Source organism: Mercenaria mercenaria, chromosome 19 (assembly GCF_021730395.1).
Source record: "Mercenaria mercenaria strain notata chromosome 19, MADL_Memer_1, whole genome shotgun sequence".
NCBI lineage: Eukaryota > Metazoa > Mollusca > Bivalvia > Venerida > Veneridae > Mercenaria > Mercenaria mercenaria.
In genome coordinates, this window is record NC_069379.1 from 15,164,564 (window position 1) to 15,183,528 (window position 18,965).

The 18,965-nt window shown below is 36.2% G+C and overlaps 1 protein-coding gene across 1 annotated transcript; it reads right to left on the reverse strand.

Moving 5' to 3' along the window:
• Positions 1–8,726: 8,726 nt before the first annotated feature.
• Positions 8,727–11,230, reverse strand: LOC123542263 (iduronate 2-sulfatase-like). The gene is made up of 2 exons (XM_053531183.1): positions 9,935–11,230; positions 8,727–8,783 (listed from the first exon to the last, which is right to left on the reverse strand). Exons 1-2 carry the CDS (start codon positions 11,228–11,230, stop codon positions 8,727–8,729), a joined length of 1,353 nt encoding a protein of 450 aa, XP_053387158.1.
• Positions 11,231–18,965: the final 7,735 nt, after the last annotated feature.

Below are 18,965 nucleotides of genomic sequence, written 5' to 3' on the forward strand. Positions count from 1 at the left end.
TCCACGATTAAGGATAAGAAATTCATGACTAGGCATCAGCCCCTGATATGTACATAGTTCCATATTATAAATATTTAATTGTTTTGTCAGTCTGTTTGAGAACTGTTTTCAATAAAATGGTAATTTTGTTTTTAAAAAGTGTTACAATCTTTCTGTATGAAGGGGATACGGGGGTCCTCTCCAAGAAATTTCTGAAATTTGTGCAGACCAAATGATCCTGAATTCTAAAAGCATTTCAACACTTAAATATAGCGGTCGGTTACTCTATGTTTAAAATATGTTATGTCAAATTAGCCTCGAAATAAAGATATTTTTGAGCATAACTTCTTATCTTTATTAGGGTGCTAGACCCTTGGCGGATTTGGCACCATCGTTGCTTATTTCAAAAGTCAAATGCAGAATTCTGTTGAATTTTTAGGAAGAAATTATCAATAACAAGGAAATCTATATACACTCAATATGTCGTGCTCCCCTCCCCACATATCTGCTCTTATGCCGATCATGGTATACAGTATCGGTTACTATTCATACATTGAACTTATCCCTTATAGAATCAATCTTAGTTTATACATATTTTATTTTAGGTCGATTGCGAAGGAAGTTCTACAACTTATATTAATCAGTCTCGACACCTCATTCCTGGTGGAATCCATCGCCACGAGGGTATGAGAGAAGAGGCCAGTTTCCCTTTTAATGCTGAGCACCAAGCAAGGGAGCTACTGGTACCATTTTTCACGTCTTTGGTATGACGCGGCTGGGATCGAACCCACGACCTGCCGCACTCGAAGCGGACGCTCTACCACTAGGCTATCGAGGCGGTTACAATCAATCTTACACTCATATATAAAATATTAAATCTGAAAGCAATTTAGAAATTCAAAAGCAAATAATATGGGTTTCATGGTAAAGGAAATACATGTGCATGGTTTTTAATCTGACCTGGAGCAAACCCTGTCAGAAATTTTTCGCCAAATACTACCGGCGGAAAACATAGAAGTCTGTTCTATAGAATATACGAAAACAAACGAAGTCAGTTTCATAAAAGATTGAACCGACAAAATGTGTTATTTTAACAGTAAAATGTTTTGTATTACACCCTTGATAATATGAAAGGAATGCAACAAAGGAGGTTATTTTCAATTAAATATAAAGAGTATAGGATGGTGAAATAAAACACTGCTTTTTATTGAAAAGCAAGGAAGAATGACGGGCACGATCGTTTCAAATAGCTTCAACAAAAATATCACATTACATCCGCGTTCATTTGAAAATGTCATACATTATATTCAAAATCTTATTTAGGTTCTACGCCTTCCATTATCCTTCAGTATATATGTGTGTATTTTTTTATGTTATTTCGATATGCATTATTATTTTTTAGCTCACCTGAACCTTCGGTTCTGGGTGAGCTATTAGTGTAGGTGGATAGTTCAGCATCCGTCGTGCACAATTTGCCGGCATAAACTTGTCTGAAACGTCTGGTTATAATTACACACATCTTGATCTGAAGCATTTTGACGAGGTCGTCTCTCAATGTGTTCAAACGATTGTGCTTGAACCCTTTTAGGAGCCAGTAGAGCTAAAGAAAGAAAGAAAAGTGTTTAATGACTTCTTCTCACGAACCGCTTAACGGATCTTCATTAAATTTGGTCTCTAGCACCATTACATGATTCCCTCTCAAATGTGTTGAAATAGCTTAGCCTTTTCGCAAAAATAGAAGTGCCTTAAAACAACTTCTCTTGAACCTCTGGATGAATCTTAATCAAACTTGGTATGCAGCCTCACAATTCAATCTTCTTCCAAATATATTCATGTGAACGCGCTTGGTCCATTTAGGAGTCAAAGAGACATACAATTAGACGACTTATTCTCATTAACCGCATGATGGAGCTTCGTCAAACTTGGCCTGTACTGTCACAATTAGGTCTTCTCTCAAAATTATTCAAATGGAGGTGTTTTTAATGTATTCAAATTTTTGCAACTGGTTCCTTTTAGGGGCTGCTAGAGCTAAAAATAAAATACCTTTACACAACTTTTTTCTTATGAAGCGCTTGATGGATCTTCATCAAACTTTGTCTGTATCAGGTTTTGTTAGTCCACTCCAAATGTTATTTAAATGGGTGCACTAGGCCCATATCCAAACGTTATTTAAATGGGTGCATTAGGCCCATATAAGAGCATAAAACAGATACTCCTTTATGCAATTTCTTTTCCATTTCTAGGATGAGAGTGACTCTTCTCCTGGACCGTCTGATTGAGCTTCATCAAAATTGGTCTGTAACATCATTATACGGTTTTCTCTTAAATTTGTTCAAATGTGGGCGGGCCACTGGGCTAGAAATAAAAAAAACACCCTAAAATGACTATTTCTCATGAACCAATCAAACATTATTATAAGGTCCTCTCCAAATCTGTATTCCGATGTGAGCACTTATCCCTTTTTAGGGATTGCTAGAGCTTAAGTTAGAAATACCCTATTCAGGAACCGCTTGATCGGCCTTCATCAAACTTTATCTGTAGCAAAATGGTCCTATATATATTATAACCCTATATAAATTCTGTCAAGAATACGGTTTATATTTCACAAATAGATACGAACAGGCAGAACAAAATCCGTATTTTACCTTTTGTATTGTATGATGCCGGACTACTTTCATTGATATGCATGGTCTGACAGAACTCTATAAACAGCGCACACAAACTCGCTTCTCCCAACTAATCAAAGCCTTCAGAAGTCTGTTGGTTGCGGGTTTGAGTAGATTTATTTTCTGTTTAAATGTCAATCTATAAATATACATGAATGAGAAACAAATATAACTGTGCCTCATATCTAAGATGAACTCTGCCTGACCCAGCTTGTGATGTAAATATGGGCTGAAAACCTAATCATTGATAGATCTTATACAATCTAAATGGTCAGTATGAATGGATACAGGTTGAATCAGAACTGCTTGATCATTGATAATTCATCCGCATTGTTCATGAATGGGACTATTTTGTGTAGCACATGAACAGCCTTTGGATGTGATTTGGAATAAAATAAAGATGCTATATGATTGTCAGAAATGCACTTGTAACTTTGGTAGCGGGGTAAACCCGCAACCAAAAATTACTAACATTGGGCTAAGAGTTCCGTGTATGGGTGCTTTACACCTGGCATGCTAAAGACCCAGGAAAGCTTCTGGAATTAGAGTATCTTTTGTATCTTGCACTATCCACCCACTAAGATTACTAATTGTCTTCTGCAGGAGTCGCCCTTATGGGTTACCGGTGGCAATTATGAATAAACTTATATACAAACAAACATACACTCAGTTAAAATAACAGCGATAATTATTGAAGATTTCGTCTGATAACGAAACAACAAAGAAAAAGGTGGAGGTATATAACAAAATGTCATTATAACAGTAGCTAGATCTGGGATTTTGTATACGGCTTTCGTAGAGTTTGCCAGGTCGGATTACACTCAGCGCTTGAGCGTCTCTGTGAACCGTCCTGGCAAAATCCACTCGAGCTGAACACTGCATCCCAGATCAAGCTACTATTATAATAACTTCTATATCCATCGCACGTGGTTCTGGCGTTGTGTTAGGAAAATGGTAGTAGATTTATAATTAAGACAAAATTTTACCATAACTGAACTCGGGTTGCGGGTCCTATTTATTTTATGTATAGAAATGCCAACGAAATGTTGCACAAAATCGTTTAGGAGCTTTATTCGGATCATAGGTACACCAGTTCCATACATAGCGCCACTTTCAACAGTCGAGAACCCGCTTAGCTCAACAGGGAAATCACAGATCTACGGATCGCGGGGTCGTGAGTTCGAGCCCTGGTCGAGGCGTATGTTCTCCGTGACGATTTGATAAAAATGTGTTTGAAATCATTCGTCCTCCACCTATAAATGTTTTCTACAGACAACATTACCATGAGGACACTCAAAAGTATAAAGACAGACATCACCGAACACAGCATTATTTTCACATACTTTTAAGACAGTTTAAATCAGATTACGATCTAACTTTATGACTTACTACACCTAAATGGCGCAGATAAAGCACAAGCGTTTGGTAATTCAAAAGGAGATTTGAATCTTGTAGATGGAAGCCGATGTAGGGTTTAATTACCTTAACCCTTAGCATGCTAGATAAATTGTCGTCTGCTGGAAATGTCGTCTGCTAAAATTTTAAAGTTCATTCAATTTGCTCCAAAATTGGAAGAAATATTGTCAGAGTAGCAAACAGCTTGGAACCTGATCAGACGCCGATTTAATCGGCGTCTGATCAGGTTCCAAGCTGTTTGCAAAGGCTGTTAAATTCGCCTGCAGCAGGCTAAGGGTTAAGGGCCCGTATTTATCCCCCAATTCATGTTGTCGTCGATTTGTGATAAGTAGGTGTGGGAAAAATGATACGTAAATAAGTTCTGATTTGAAATAATGATCTTAAATCTGAAGTATTCGTTTTACATTGTAATAACGCTTTTCATTGGCTGATCATAATAAAATCGCGTACATATGTATTGGACCTGAAGTCGTGCATTCGTAGTCATGAAAAAAAGTTAAGCTTGACTGTTTCGTACCAGTAAGTTGTACATTTCCATCCCACCTCAACCCAACTGAAGTTATGACATCTGGTATCTCAGACACTTAACCTCAAGTCCCTTAAGAATTAAGACAAGATGGGAATCAACGCTTGAACTTTTGGTAAGTGTTCTACGACCGAAACTGACTTAAATCCCAACTAAAAAAACAGACAGACAAACAGACAAACAAATTGTACAAGATTAGAAAAATAAGATTAATTCAGTATAAGCTATTTTTATTGATAAAAACAAGCATGTGTTCGTTAGCGTATATAACATGAAAACCTAAAAGTTTTGCTAATGGTAGACAGACACTTAATATGCCAATGGTGGATTCAAATACTATTGATCTTTTGAGAGCTATCACAATAGCCAAACTCACTTAAAAATATTTACTAACCTAAGTAAACATATGACATATTACCCACAAAAAGACTAGAGTGAAATTCCGTGCAACGGGAACTCCATTACTTAGGGCACCCCGCTATTATAGGACAGAATGGGAGACTTTGGCCAGTTATCTCCCTTTCATACTCTATTAAAGTAAGTTGGTCCTTACATTTGGATTACTCTGTGGTTATCGCTATTTTATTTGTAAAAAATACGATTTAAATGAAGCTAAGTTATTGATCATCATGACTGTTGATTTAAAAATGCCTTCAACTACATATTTTATTTACACTCAAGTGTCTCATTTTGACATTCCAGACATTTAACCTAACAAAAATGCAAAATATCTCATACCTTAGAACTGAGATAGGCCTATCTCATAGGAAAAACAGCGATAAAGGGACCTATTTTTTAAAAAATACTTACAATTTTGTTACCCTGGATATAATCCAATAAGGGAGACAATTTGAAACTCACCAAAGTCCCTCAATTTTAAAAGAACAAACATTTTTGTTTCTATACATAAATGCTTTGATCAGTACTCTTCCGGTGGTACTATAATCAGCTTCTCATTTAACGACATAGTCGAGACTAATTTGTGGTAAAACTCAATAGATTACTTTACGATACGGAAGTTACTGTTTGGCATGTGTTTGTAGGATATTTCTATCAAAACATACTGCAAATAATTAAAAGATAAATCAGCGGAAACTCTTCTTGTTATGAATGTAAAGCAAGTAATGGGTGTTAATGAACGCTATTTATTGATAAAACTGACTGAAGTTTTATTCATCAATATTTTGTCTTGAAAGTTTATTGGTATAGGTTATAGATGATGTATTGACTTTTTAATGCAAAAACGTTCGCAGCGTACATTTACGAAATGGTCAAAAAGCTGTGAACATGCCGCGAACATGCCGCGAACATACCTATTCGCAGAAAGTATTCGCGGGATATTCACTGCTACCGCGATCATGCCGCGATTGGTTTGATACTAGTTCGCGGGATATTCGCAGGAAGACCAATAATCGCGGCATGTTCGCGAGAAGAACTTAGAAGATTATAATCTTTTGGTAAACTGTTACTGAAGAGCTTTTATAAGAGCAGGTAATTGTAGATCAATTAATTTGTAACATTGTCTGTAAGATCACAGTATGAGTCTGATAAGTAAATTACAACCAGATATTCTGGACATGTTTAGAAGGAAATCTGTGTGCATTACAGACAGTTTTCATAAGTGATTCTTAGAGGCTGATAGGAGTATATACTTTTTTGTGGTAAGTCAGAAAATTTATGTTTAATATCTATACTTATATTATATATCTCAGTAAACATAAGGAATTTTGAAAATGAAATAGATATGCTTAACCTTATGCAGAGCTGTATCGGGTTATCTAAAATTTTTTATAAAACTAGCTTATTTTGACAATTTCTAAGCTTCATAAGTCTGATAATTAAGATGTAAAACAATGACAGCTTTGTAGTGACACATATAACTTATAAGTAGTGTGAAGAAAAACATTGGGATGAAATGAATACATGCACTCAGACACTGTTATTGAAATGACAAGTAACAGTTAAAATTCAAGCATATATATATATTTTATCATTAAAACTTTGTTTAAAATGCTCCAGATATGATATGAAAAAGTTCAGACATTGACAATTTGAATTTGTTACAACCTCAGTGTTCAAGTTTATTCAATAAATTTATATCCCTGGTTCCTATTAATTTATTTGTTTTTGCACTTTTTCTGTACATGCTTTTTTGTACACAATTTATGTAGAGATAGTTTTCAGCTAGTTCGCGGGATGTTCGCAGCAACTAGTTCGCGGGATGATCACGGCAACTTGTTCGCGGGAAGTTCACAGCTACTTGTTCGTGGGAAGTTCGCGGCAAAACTAATTTGCATGTGAAAAGTGAACACCAAACGAACATCCCGCGAACTATTATACCAATTGTATCGAAAGTGTTCCCGGCATATTCGCTGGATATTCGTGGCATGATCGCAGCAAGTGTTCGCGGCAAACTATAATATTTCCGTAAGGGTAGTGAAGGCAAAACTTAATCCATTAGAATGTCAGTAAGTGTATCTATTACCGACTTATATGTAAAACGAATTGGATTTTTATTAAGATATAATATGGAAATGAGATTTATTTGAAAGTCTGCAAGTCCTATTCCGTTTGGTTAATACATACCTAAGAAAGATCACCATGAAAGAAAATATAATAAAAGATAATGCGATTTTCTCAAAAGAATATTTACATATAAACACGTCGTCAAAATCAGAGCGTGTTACCTCCCTTGTTTTATCATTGCTTAATACATCCATTGTTTTATCATTGCTTAATACATCCTTTGTTTTATCATTGCTTAATACATCCATTGTTTTATCATTGCTTAATACATCCTTTGTTTTATCATTGCTTAATACATCCATTGTTTTATCATTGCTTAATACATCCTTTGTTTTATCATTGCTTAATACATCCCTTGTTTCATCATTACTTTTTACGTCCGTTGTTTGATCACTTATTATCTTATGCACTGATCTGCTTTCATTTCTAGAGCTGTTCGGTAGTAATGATTTTCTCCATCCTAATTTAAGTTTAACACGTAATTCAGCTATCACATGACCATACTTTTTGAAGCCTGCAACATTTATATTTTCAAACGGATCCTTTGAAAGGTCATACAATTCTACAGCCTTTGTTTGCCAATTTATTTTACCAGTGGCATAATTGTAGTGAACATATTCCGTGTATCTGTAGTTTTTCGTCCTTACAATATATGCCATTGTTCTATTAGGTCTCGCAACTTGGGAGAAAACGGCAGTTTTTATTGGTTTATTTGGCTGGTCAATAAGGCTTAAAACACTCACTCCCTCGACACAGAAATTAATTTTCCTTGAGTTTTGTGGACATATTGGCGGCGGTCGGTGACCGACAGCTTCTAAAAGTGTCGGGTACAAATCTACAAATTCTGCTAATTGGACAGATTCAATACCGTGGTCAGTAACTCCTGGTATATGAAACATCAAAGGTGCCCACGTAGACATTTCAAAAGCAGTATTCTTGCACCATTCACCGTTTTCACCCAAGTGAAACCCATGATCACTCCAAAACACAACGACTGTGTTTGAACTCAGTCCAAGCCTGTCTACCTCCATGAGAACACGACCGATCTCTAGCACCATTACATGATTCCCTCTCAAATGTGTTGAAATAGCTTAGCCTTTTCGCAAAAATAGAAGTGCCTTAAAACAACTTCTCTTGAACCTCTGGATGAATCTTAATCAAACTTGGTATGCAGCCTCACAATTCAATCTTCTTCCAAATATATTCATGTGAACGCGCTTGGTCCATTTAGGAGTCAAAGAGACATACAATTAGACGACTTATTCTCATTAACCGCATGATGGAGCTTCGTCAAACTTGGCCTGTACTGTCACAATTAGGTCTTCTCTCAAAATTATTCAAATGGAGGTGTTTTTAATGTATTCAAATTTTTGCAACTGGTTCCTTTTAGGGGCTGCTAGAGCTAAAAATAAAATACCTTTACACAACTTTTTTCTTATGAAGCGCTTGATGGATCTTCATCAAACTTTGTCTGTATCAGGTTTTGTTAGTCCACTCCAAATGTTATTTAAATGGGTGCACTAGGCCCATATCCAAACGTTATTTAAATGGGTGCATTAGGCCCATATAAGAGCATAAAACAGATACTCCTTTATGCAATTTCTTTTCCATTTCTAGGATGAGAGTGACTCTTCTCCTGGACCGTCTGATTGAGCTTCATCAAAATTGGTCTGTAACATCATTATACGGTTTTCTCTTAAATTTGTTCAAATGTGGGCGGGCCACTGGGCTAGAAATAAAAAAAACACCCTAAAATGACTATTTCTCATGAACCAATCAAACATTATTATAAGGTCCTCTCCAAATCTGTATTCCGATGTGAGCATACTTATATTATATATCTCAGTAAACATAAGGAATTTTGAAAATGAAATAGATATGCTTAACCTTATGCAGAGCTGTATCGGGTTATCTAAAAATTTTTATAAAACTAGCTTATTTTGACAATTTCTAAGCTTCATAAGTCTGATAATTAAGATGTAAAACAATGACAGCTTTGTAGTGACACATATAACTTATAAGTAGTGTGAAGAAAAACATTGGGATGAAATGAATACATGCACTCAGACACTGTTATTGAAATGACAAGTAACAGTTAAAATTCAAGCATATATATATATTTTATCATTAAAACTTTGTTTAAAATGCTCCAGATATGATATGAAAAAGTTCAGACATTGACAATTTGAATTTGTTACAACCTCAGTGTTCAAGTTTATTCAATAAATTTATATCCCTGGTTCCTATTAATTTATTTGTTTTTGCACTTTTTCTGTACATGCTTTTTTGTACACAATTTATGTAGAGATAGTTTTCAGCTAGTTCGCGGGATGTTCGCAGCAACTAGTTCGCGGGATGATCACGGCAACTTGTTCGCGGGAAGTTCACAGCTACTTGTTCGTGGGAAGTTCGCGGCAAAACTAATTTGCATGTGAAAAGTGAACACCAAACGAACATCCCGCGAACTATTATACCAATTGTATCGAAAGTGTTCCCGGCATATTCGCTGGATATTCGTGGCATGATCGCAGCAAGTGTTCGCGGCAAACTATAATATTTCCGTAAGGGTAGTGAAGGCAAAACTTAATCCATTAGAATGTCAGTAAGTGTATCTATTACCGACTTATATGTAAAACGAATTGGATTTTTATTAAGATATAATATGGAAATGAGATTTATTTGAAAGTCTGCAAGTCCTATTCCGTTTGGTTAATACATACCTAAGAAAGATCACCATGAAAGAAAATATAATAAAAGATAATGCGATTTTCTCAAAAGAATATTTACATATAAACACGTCGTCAAAATCAGAGCGTGTTACCTCCCTTGTTTTATCATTGCTTAATACATCCATTGTTTTATCATTGCTTAATACATCCTTTGTTTTATCATTGCTTAATACATCCATTGTTTTATCATTGCTTAATACATCCTTTGTTTTATCATTGCTTAATACATCCATTGTTTTATCATTGCTTAATACATCCTTTGTTTTATCATTGCTTAATACATCCCTTGTTTCATCATTACTTTTTACGTCCGTTGTTTGATCACTTATTATCTTATCCATTGGTCTGCTTTCATTTCTAGAGCTGTTCGGTAGTAATGATTTTCTCCATCCTAATTTAAGTTTAACACGTAATTCAGCTATCACATGACCATACTTTTTGAAGCCTGCAACATTTATATTTTCAAACGGATCCTTTGAAAGGTCATACAATTCTACAGCCTTTGTTTGCCAATTTATTTTACCAGTGGCATAATTGTAGTGAACATATTCCGTGTATCTGTAGTTTTTCGTCCTTACAATATATGCCATTGTTCTATTAGGTCTCGCAACTTGGGAGAAAACGGCAGTTTTTATTGGTTTATTTGGCTGGTCAATAAGGCTTAAAACACTCACTCCCTCGACACAGAAATTAATTTTCCTTGAGTTTTGTGGACATATTGGCGGCGGTCGGTGACCGACAGCTTCTAAAAGTGTCGGGTACAAATCTACAAATTCTGCTAATTGGACAGATTCAATACCGTGGTCAGTAACTCCTGGTATATGAAACATCAAAGGTGCCCACGTAGACATTTCAAAAGCAGTATTCTTGCACCATTCACCGTTTTCACCCAAGTGAAACCCATGATCACTCCAGAACACAACGACTGTATTTGAACTCAGTCCAAGCCTGTCTACCTCCATGAGAACACGACCGATCTGAAAGTCGATAAACGTCACGGCACTATAATAGGCGCGACGTAATTCGAGCATTTTGAATTTAGGCAGTGTTGTATTAAATTCACCAGTTATGTTCAAATCTTTTATATCAGGGTGTTTTCTTAGGAAGGTGTAACTACTCCATGCGATCTTTGGCATATTTAAAGGAATGTGCGGATTTTTCGGCAAACGTATTGATTTTTTCGGATAGAAATTAAGCACTGACTCTGGGAATATGAATGGTAAATGCGGCTTATAAAATCCAGCTGCGAGAAAGAAAGGCTTTTTACCAGATTTTGCTTCAGGGGCAAGCCTTTGCAATGCTTTCATAGCTTGATCAGCCACTTGTTGATCTCTCAGAGGCTTATCAGAAAGGATGTTATCAGGCACGGCCTTCCAGCTGCTTGCCATGTCCTCTATCTTTCTTTTAGCACGCGAAAATGGCTCAGACCAAGAAATAGGGTCATCGTCCCGTGGGTCCGGGCCGTTATGAAATATTTTACCAAATCCTATCGTGTTATAACCATGCTCCTTGAAATACTGGGGAACAGTTGTAAAATTTCCTGCAAGTTCCCTAAAATACTGTCGAAAACCATGGACTCTAGTTGTATCGGGTCTGCGACCTGTTAGAATTGACACCCTGCTTGGAGCACACAGAGGCTGTTGCACAAAAGCTTTCTTCAGCACAAGACTTTTAGCGGCCAGTGCATCAATATTTGGTGTATGCAGGTTTGAAAATAATGGCGGCGAAGTTGTTTTGTCAACATATGCACCTAGTTCCGGCCTAAGGTCGTCTACGGATATAAATAACACATTCTTATACCCTTCACAGAACTGGACAAGGAGTGTTAGGTATAGGCATCGAATACACGATGACCGTTCCATATCTGTTACCAGACGATACTGACACGGATATTTTTGAGGTAGAGAATCTCACATCACACCGTCTGAGCGCATAGTCTTCAAGTTGGCGTCTATGCGAGCACCTGCAATATTGCCAAATAATATTTGTAAAGCACATGTATCAAGCGTTCAGTACACGATTTGTCCCCTAAGTGTAACCTTTACCTTGAAGCAAGCAATCCGAAACATGCGCTCTGCACGTCGTCTCGATGTGGTTAACAGTTGTGTCAAGTTTCTTCGGAAGCCTTCAAGGGGTTCAAGAGTAACAGAGCGGACACGAACTTGCTAACGGACAGACACCGGCGTCTTAACATATTACGCCCCTTCGGGCGTATAATAATTGTTAAGCATTTTTATCAAGTGTTAAGTACACGATACGAACAATTATGACGTTCTGTAAACGATACGAGTAATTGTGAAGCACATGTATCAGGTGTTCAGTACACGATAAGAATAGTTGTGAAGCACATGTATCAGGTGTTCAGTACACGATACGAACAATTATGATGCACATGTATCAAGTGTTCTGTAAACGATATGAATAATTGTGAAGCACATGTATCAGGTGTTCAGTGCACGATAAGAATAGTTGTGAAGCACATGACGAATAATTGTAAAGCACATGTATCAAGTATTCAGTATACGATACGAATAATTGTGAAGCACATGACGAATAATTGTGAAGCACATGGATCAAGTGTTAGTACACGATATCAGATGTTCAGTACGCGATACGAATAATTGTGAAGCACATGTATCAGCTGTTCAGTACGCGATACGAATAATTGTGAAGCACATGTATCAGCTGTTCAGTACGCGATACGAATAATTGTGAAGCACATGTATCAGGTCTTCAGTACGCGATACGAATAATTGTAAAGCATAGGTATCAGGTGTTCAGTACACGATACGAATAATTGTGAAGCACATGTATCAGGTCTTCAGTACACGATACGAATAACTGTGAAGCACACGCATCAGGTGTTCAGTACACGATACGAATAACTGTGAAGCACACGCATCAGGTGTTCAGTACACGATACGAATAATTGTGAAGCACACGAATCAGGTGTTCCGTACACGATACGAATAATTGTAAAGCATAGGTATCAGGTGTTCAGTACACGATACGAATAATTGTGAAGCACATGTATCAGGTTTTCAGTACACGATACGAATAACTGTGAAGCACATGTATCAAGTGTTCAATACACGATATGAATAATTGTTAAGATAGGTTGTAAAAACATCAAACACATCCATTATATGAGCAAATTCCAAAAGGTCTACTTTATTAAGTATGCCCGCCCGCTTAGCTCAATAGGGAGAACAAAGATCTACGGATCGCGGGGTTGTGAATTCGATCCCCGTGACGATTTGTGTCTGAAATAATTCGCCCTTCACCTCTGATTCATCCGCGCAGTCTGGTCAGGATCCATGCTGTTCACTAACGGTTTCTCTAATTGCAATAGGCTTTAAAAGCGAACAGTATGAATCCTGACCAGACTGTGCGGATGCGCAGGCTGGTCTGGATCCGTGCTGATCGCAAACGCACTCTGCTGGTTTTCTCATGGTACGGCTTACACCTGATTAAATCTTAAGAGTTATGCCTAGGTATGACCCCGGTGCAATTTCATACGGTATACAAGTTTCTGAAAACCAATTTACAGTAGATAATTATGTTCTTTTCTTTCTTTATAACCGGCGATTACATATTTTTCAGTGACACAATGAATTACATTTCAGAAGACGATAAACAACAGTCTTAAAAATTATAAATCAAGATGTCAGTGTCATGCTTGGTTTTGAATGTCACAATCAAGCTACGTTTTTCAAAATTTGTTTGATATTTTAAAATTGATGGTGCAATGTCTACCTAATAAAAATGTAAAAGCCTTGAATATAATTACTGAAAATGACTTTCTGGGCTTCGCTATAGCCTGCGTTTTTTTTCAATGTGCTTTTCATTAACATTGGGAGATGGAAATATGTTCCTATTATCCGATAATTCAATATAGTTCTGTTTGCTCTAAGCATTTATTTATATATAGAACAAAAATGGCTAATATAGGTAAATATGTTCCTCATATCATCGAAAGTTCGTTTTAACCGTGACCGTTACAGGGAAAGTTAACTTTACCATGATAAGATCATTTTTGAAACTATTTCCTTTTTATTGGCCTATTGGGCTTTATAAATTGTGTACTAGTATCTAACCTTTTAAGCAATCACGTGTTCTTTTGGTGAAAGGCCACTTTAAATGAAAACATGATTATATTTTTGTTTTAAATCTGCAAAACCATTTTTGGACAAAACCCGTCCAATGCAATATTTAGTTGAATCTTATGTTTCAAAACATGTGTTGAATGTAACAAAAGAACCATTTTCAAACACAAAAATGTACATTAACTTATTTAAGTAGACGGTATAAAAGATGACAATTATTTATAGAAACTAGAAGCACAGCTCCGTGACGGGCATTATTCATGATATATGATCTTTTGGCACAGTCGATCCATTTCAAAAGTGAATTATCCCTCTTCGTACAAAGGCAATTATAGTACAATACAAGATGTCAAAACACATATTTAAAAAAATGTCATTAAGATATTTATACGCCCTCTATTCAGTGCATAATGAGTAAAATCTTAGCGGAATGTGACCTTTGCCACTTATGTAGCATGAAATTTAAAATAAGGCAGAGGCGATAAACTGACCATAAATGACCAGGAGATAATTACTGCACGGTCAAGACATTATCAATGTGAACAGCAAGTTTTAGAGAAATAAACAAATTTGATTTGATTTAAAATGAGAAATTAGCAGACATTTTAAAAAAAAGGTTCCTCCCGAATATCAATAAAATCTAGAGGAAGAAGCATTAGAACACTATTATTGTTTTGGGCTGAACGTCACAAATATATGTCACATGGCGACACAAAATTTTGACGGTGGTTGAAGACCATAGGTGCACCTAGGTGCATTAGTTTATTGCGGGTCGGCACCTGGGTAGAACCTCTGACCTTCCGTAAGCCAGCTGGATGACTTCCTCACATAAAGAATTCAACGCCTCGAGTGAGACTCGAACCCACACCATTGAGGGGCAAGTGTTACAAATGTGTAATAATATCCATATTTACGGAGCCCCTTAGAGGTATAAACATTTAAAGATTTTTTTTATATATTTCTATTTATCAAAAAATTCAAAATATTTATTTGTTATGTTCTTTCTTTGTTCAGATTTTTGGGTATAACTTATAGGCTGAAGGTGCACGTGACATTGCCACACTAAAATGGATCCGCCCAAGCAGTATATAGTATCAAATGAAAATATCAACTGCATGACGACAAAACGTGGTTCTTATTTCTCGGATGTGCTAATTGATTTATTGTTCAGTTTATAAAGAAAACTGTACATATGAGCCGTGCCATGACAAAACCAACATAGTGGGTTTGCGACCAGCATGGATCCAGACCAGCTGTTCGCTAACGGTTTCTCTAATTGCAGTAGGCTTTAAAAGCGAACAGCATGGATCCTGACCAGACTGCGCGGATGCGCAGGCTGGTCTGGATCCATGCTGGTCGCAAAACCCACTATGTTGGTTTTCTCATGGCATGGCTCATATAACTACTAGTAAGCCCTTCATTTGAGCGTATGAATATTCCTATATAACAGCCATGAAAAGTTAATGTTTCATGTTTCATGTTTGAACCCAAAGTTACAACTCTGTAGAGTTATGTTAGATGAAAATGTGAGTATTTTATTTCAATGATATGGGTTTTAGACCAGTATTGTAAGAAAAGGCATTTATTCATCAGTACCTTCGTACTTGATGGTCTTAAAAAAGACTATTGTTTCGTTAAATGTAGGTTTTAACGAAAGCGATACTTAATAACAGGATTAACATCATTTGCATGGTAAAGTTACACGTATATAATACATATATAATACCTGGTATGTTGGAACGTAAAATTCTGTTCATTCCGTAATGTGCCGTTATATGTACCTGGGATCTTGGAACATTCTTTTGTTGGGATCTTGGAACGATCATAGATCATCAACAAAAGAATGTTCCAACAAACCAGGTTATTCAGGGTTTATATATATATATATATTGTTACTAGTCTCTTATAAGTCAATAATTGAACGGCAATATACTGTATTTAATATGTTTACCTTTGTTATCATATGCTGAATGGGTCCATTGATGAGACTATGCTGAGATAAAATATAGAGAAATAATATGCTTAATGTGAATGGTATTCGAACGGGTTTCATTACTGGTAAAATTATGTCTATATAATGTTAACTGTAAGTTAACACTTGTGTCCCTTTTCACTCTAAATTCACATTGTTTTCACTGTATATTCACAATAACGTATTCATTTTGAATTTTGAAAAATACGTAATAATGCACGTTTTAACCGCTTTCACGCTCGATAATCAAAACGGTTATTGTTAACTTATTGCAACCGTTATTCCATTTACGTTGAACCTTCGTGATATTAATAAATTTTAGACGAAATATATTTACAAAGCAAATCATTTTCAAAGTTGCATTTAATAACAATGCTGAAATAGACATTTGAAATTTCAGCATTGTTATTAAATGCAACTCGATCTCTTGATTGAAAATGAGATAAAGTTAAATTTATTTCAAAATGTAATAAACAAGTAGAATGTTGTATTAACAAAAACAGCAATGCTTACTCTGATCCGTGTAATAATCACTTTATATTGGAAATTTATTACTTCATTAAGTTTTGTTTTCATTATCCAAACTATGCCGGAAGTGCCTCACAACTCATTGCGGAAATGACTTCGATTCGGGAAATAGTCCGGCGTAAGTATTTTTTGTTATAGGGTACGTACAGTAAATTCCACAAATCTGGGCTGATACCATTGCGAAAAAAAAAAAAAACACACACATAAAAATCCAATTTTGAGAAATTTCAGGGAAGTGTTGAAGAAATGTATTGAATATACTTTAAGCACTTCATCGTGTGACATTTTCAGCCTGCCGATTCCGTTGTTTCTATGATAAAAAAGAGAGTAAAATTCCGGCTTCAGACACTAAATTTTATGGTAAAATGTACCAAAATGCACACTTTGCGCGACCTGTACCGTATTATCTGCAAATGACCGACCTGAAACATATGTATTTTTTGAAGCATGTGACCAGACAAAAATAATGGTGGAAAGAAAAGTGTTTTCTTTTTCCACAAATTTGAGCTGAATCTGGATGGATGGATGAATGGCTGGATGACCGTTTCATAGATTTAGCAAAAATAAATGTAAATAATTGTGGTAAGTTTATTGGAGAGGTCTATCAAGACCTCTCAATAATGTTGGCTTTCAAACTAGGAGGATTTAGACTAATCTACTAATTTTACGCCGTTAGATTTCACTTTCTGGTGCAAATTACGGTGAGCCAGTCTAAAATGGCCCAATGTTTTGAAATCCGTGACCGAATTTTTGATCGTCGATTTTTTTTCAATTGACTAACATATAAAAAGTAAATTTTTGTGAAAAAAAAGTTTGTTTTTTTTTATATTAAACAAAAAATATACCCTGGACCCGTGCCTGTCCTACAAAGCTGTTAATTGTTTCACAAAGCGACGGTAAATAAAATTTACCTTTACCATTACCTTTAACTTCTTTAAATAAAATTATCTATATTGTTATTATTGTTAGGTTGTCTCACGTTGTATAATTACTTTGTTCAGCACAATGATTCTTTTTAAAATGAATCACCTAGAACCCGGAGGAAAAATATAAACAAGAGGACCAAAAAACGCGGCATCTTGAGTGAAAACAAGCAATTTTTTTATTTGACTTAGTGACCTAGTTCTTGACCCCACATTTCCCAGATACGATCTTGTCCAAGACTTGATGATAACAAATATTCTGACCAAAATTGATAAAGATATCTAATTAAAAAAAAGTGCCCCGCTAGGGTGTAAACAAGCTGATTCTTTGATTTGACCTGGTGACCTAGTTTTTGACCCCACATGACCCAGATAAAAATTCATACGATTCATGCAGACAAACATTCTGACCAAGTTTCATGCACATCAAATGAACAATAGTGTTAACACGCTTTTCTTTTGATTTGACTGGGTGACCTAGTTTCTGACCCCATATGACCAAGTTTCAAACCTGGCATAGGAACAATCAAGATAAACATTCTGACCAAGTTTTATGAAGATAGGCTTATTAAGAAAAGTGCAAAGAAAACCTGCATTGATAAGCAATACCTTATTTGGTTGTCTTTGGTCGTTACAAGATTCTGGGAGATTTCAAGAAATGTTAGAGAATACTTCAGATCTGTTATTATAGATCTTTGGTCAAATAAGCAAACAAAGGAAAGAATGAGGAAAGAACCGACCAACCAACCAACCAAACAAAAGATAATAGGAAAGGGTAGATTTCTCAAAAGCACAGAGCACTAAAAACACAGCCTCAGAACCACGCATTTGCAAAGTAGGCCCACAAGCTGTAACAGAACAAATATTACAGACGGGTTGCTTCAAAAACCCAACAAGTACATTCAAATTTTATGCAAAGTATAGACAGAGGGGGAGGAAGGGGTAAGGGGTAGAAAGGGGGAGGGGAGAGGAGGTTGAAGAGGAAAGTAGAACAAGGATGAATATACAAAGGGAATGCTACATTGCTTAATCACAGTTACACTACAACGTAAACTACAATAGCGCAGACATTCATGTACCAAAGATAAACACATACAACCACACCCAACTAACTTGGATAAACAGACATGTAAGATACAACAACGCTGTATGGCACCGCTTTAGACACACAAGCACACATATAAGCAGGAAAAAACAATCATGTACTGCCTTAGGATTCGGGCAGCCAAAATAAAGAGGGCATGAAATCTAACTCATAGTAAATGGGGCGGGGATGTCAAAACAAGGGAGCACAATTGCAAGGGGGAAGGATGGGGGCGATAGGGGGAGAGTGAGGAGGAAAAAAACGCTAACAACAAACAAGACAACATATGCAATACAAAATACAAGACAGAAAACCAGCTGAAAAATAGCACAGTCTTGGAATGGTCAGTAACCCATATAAAGGAAACTGAGGATTTAAACGCGTTTAGGGCATGCCAACCTCGCACTTATCCTATTTTCAAAAAGTTAGACAACACAATGTAAATAAAATCCTCGCTTAGAAAGGCTCTAACATTAGTGAACAAGAGGGTCGTGATGACCCTGGATCGCT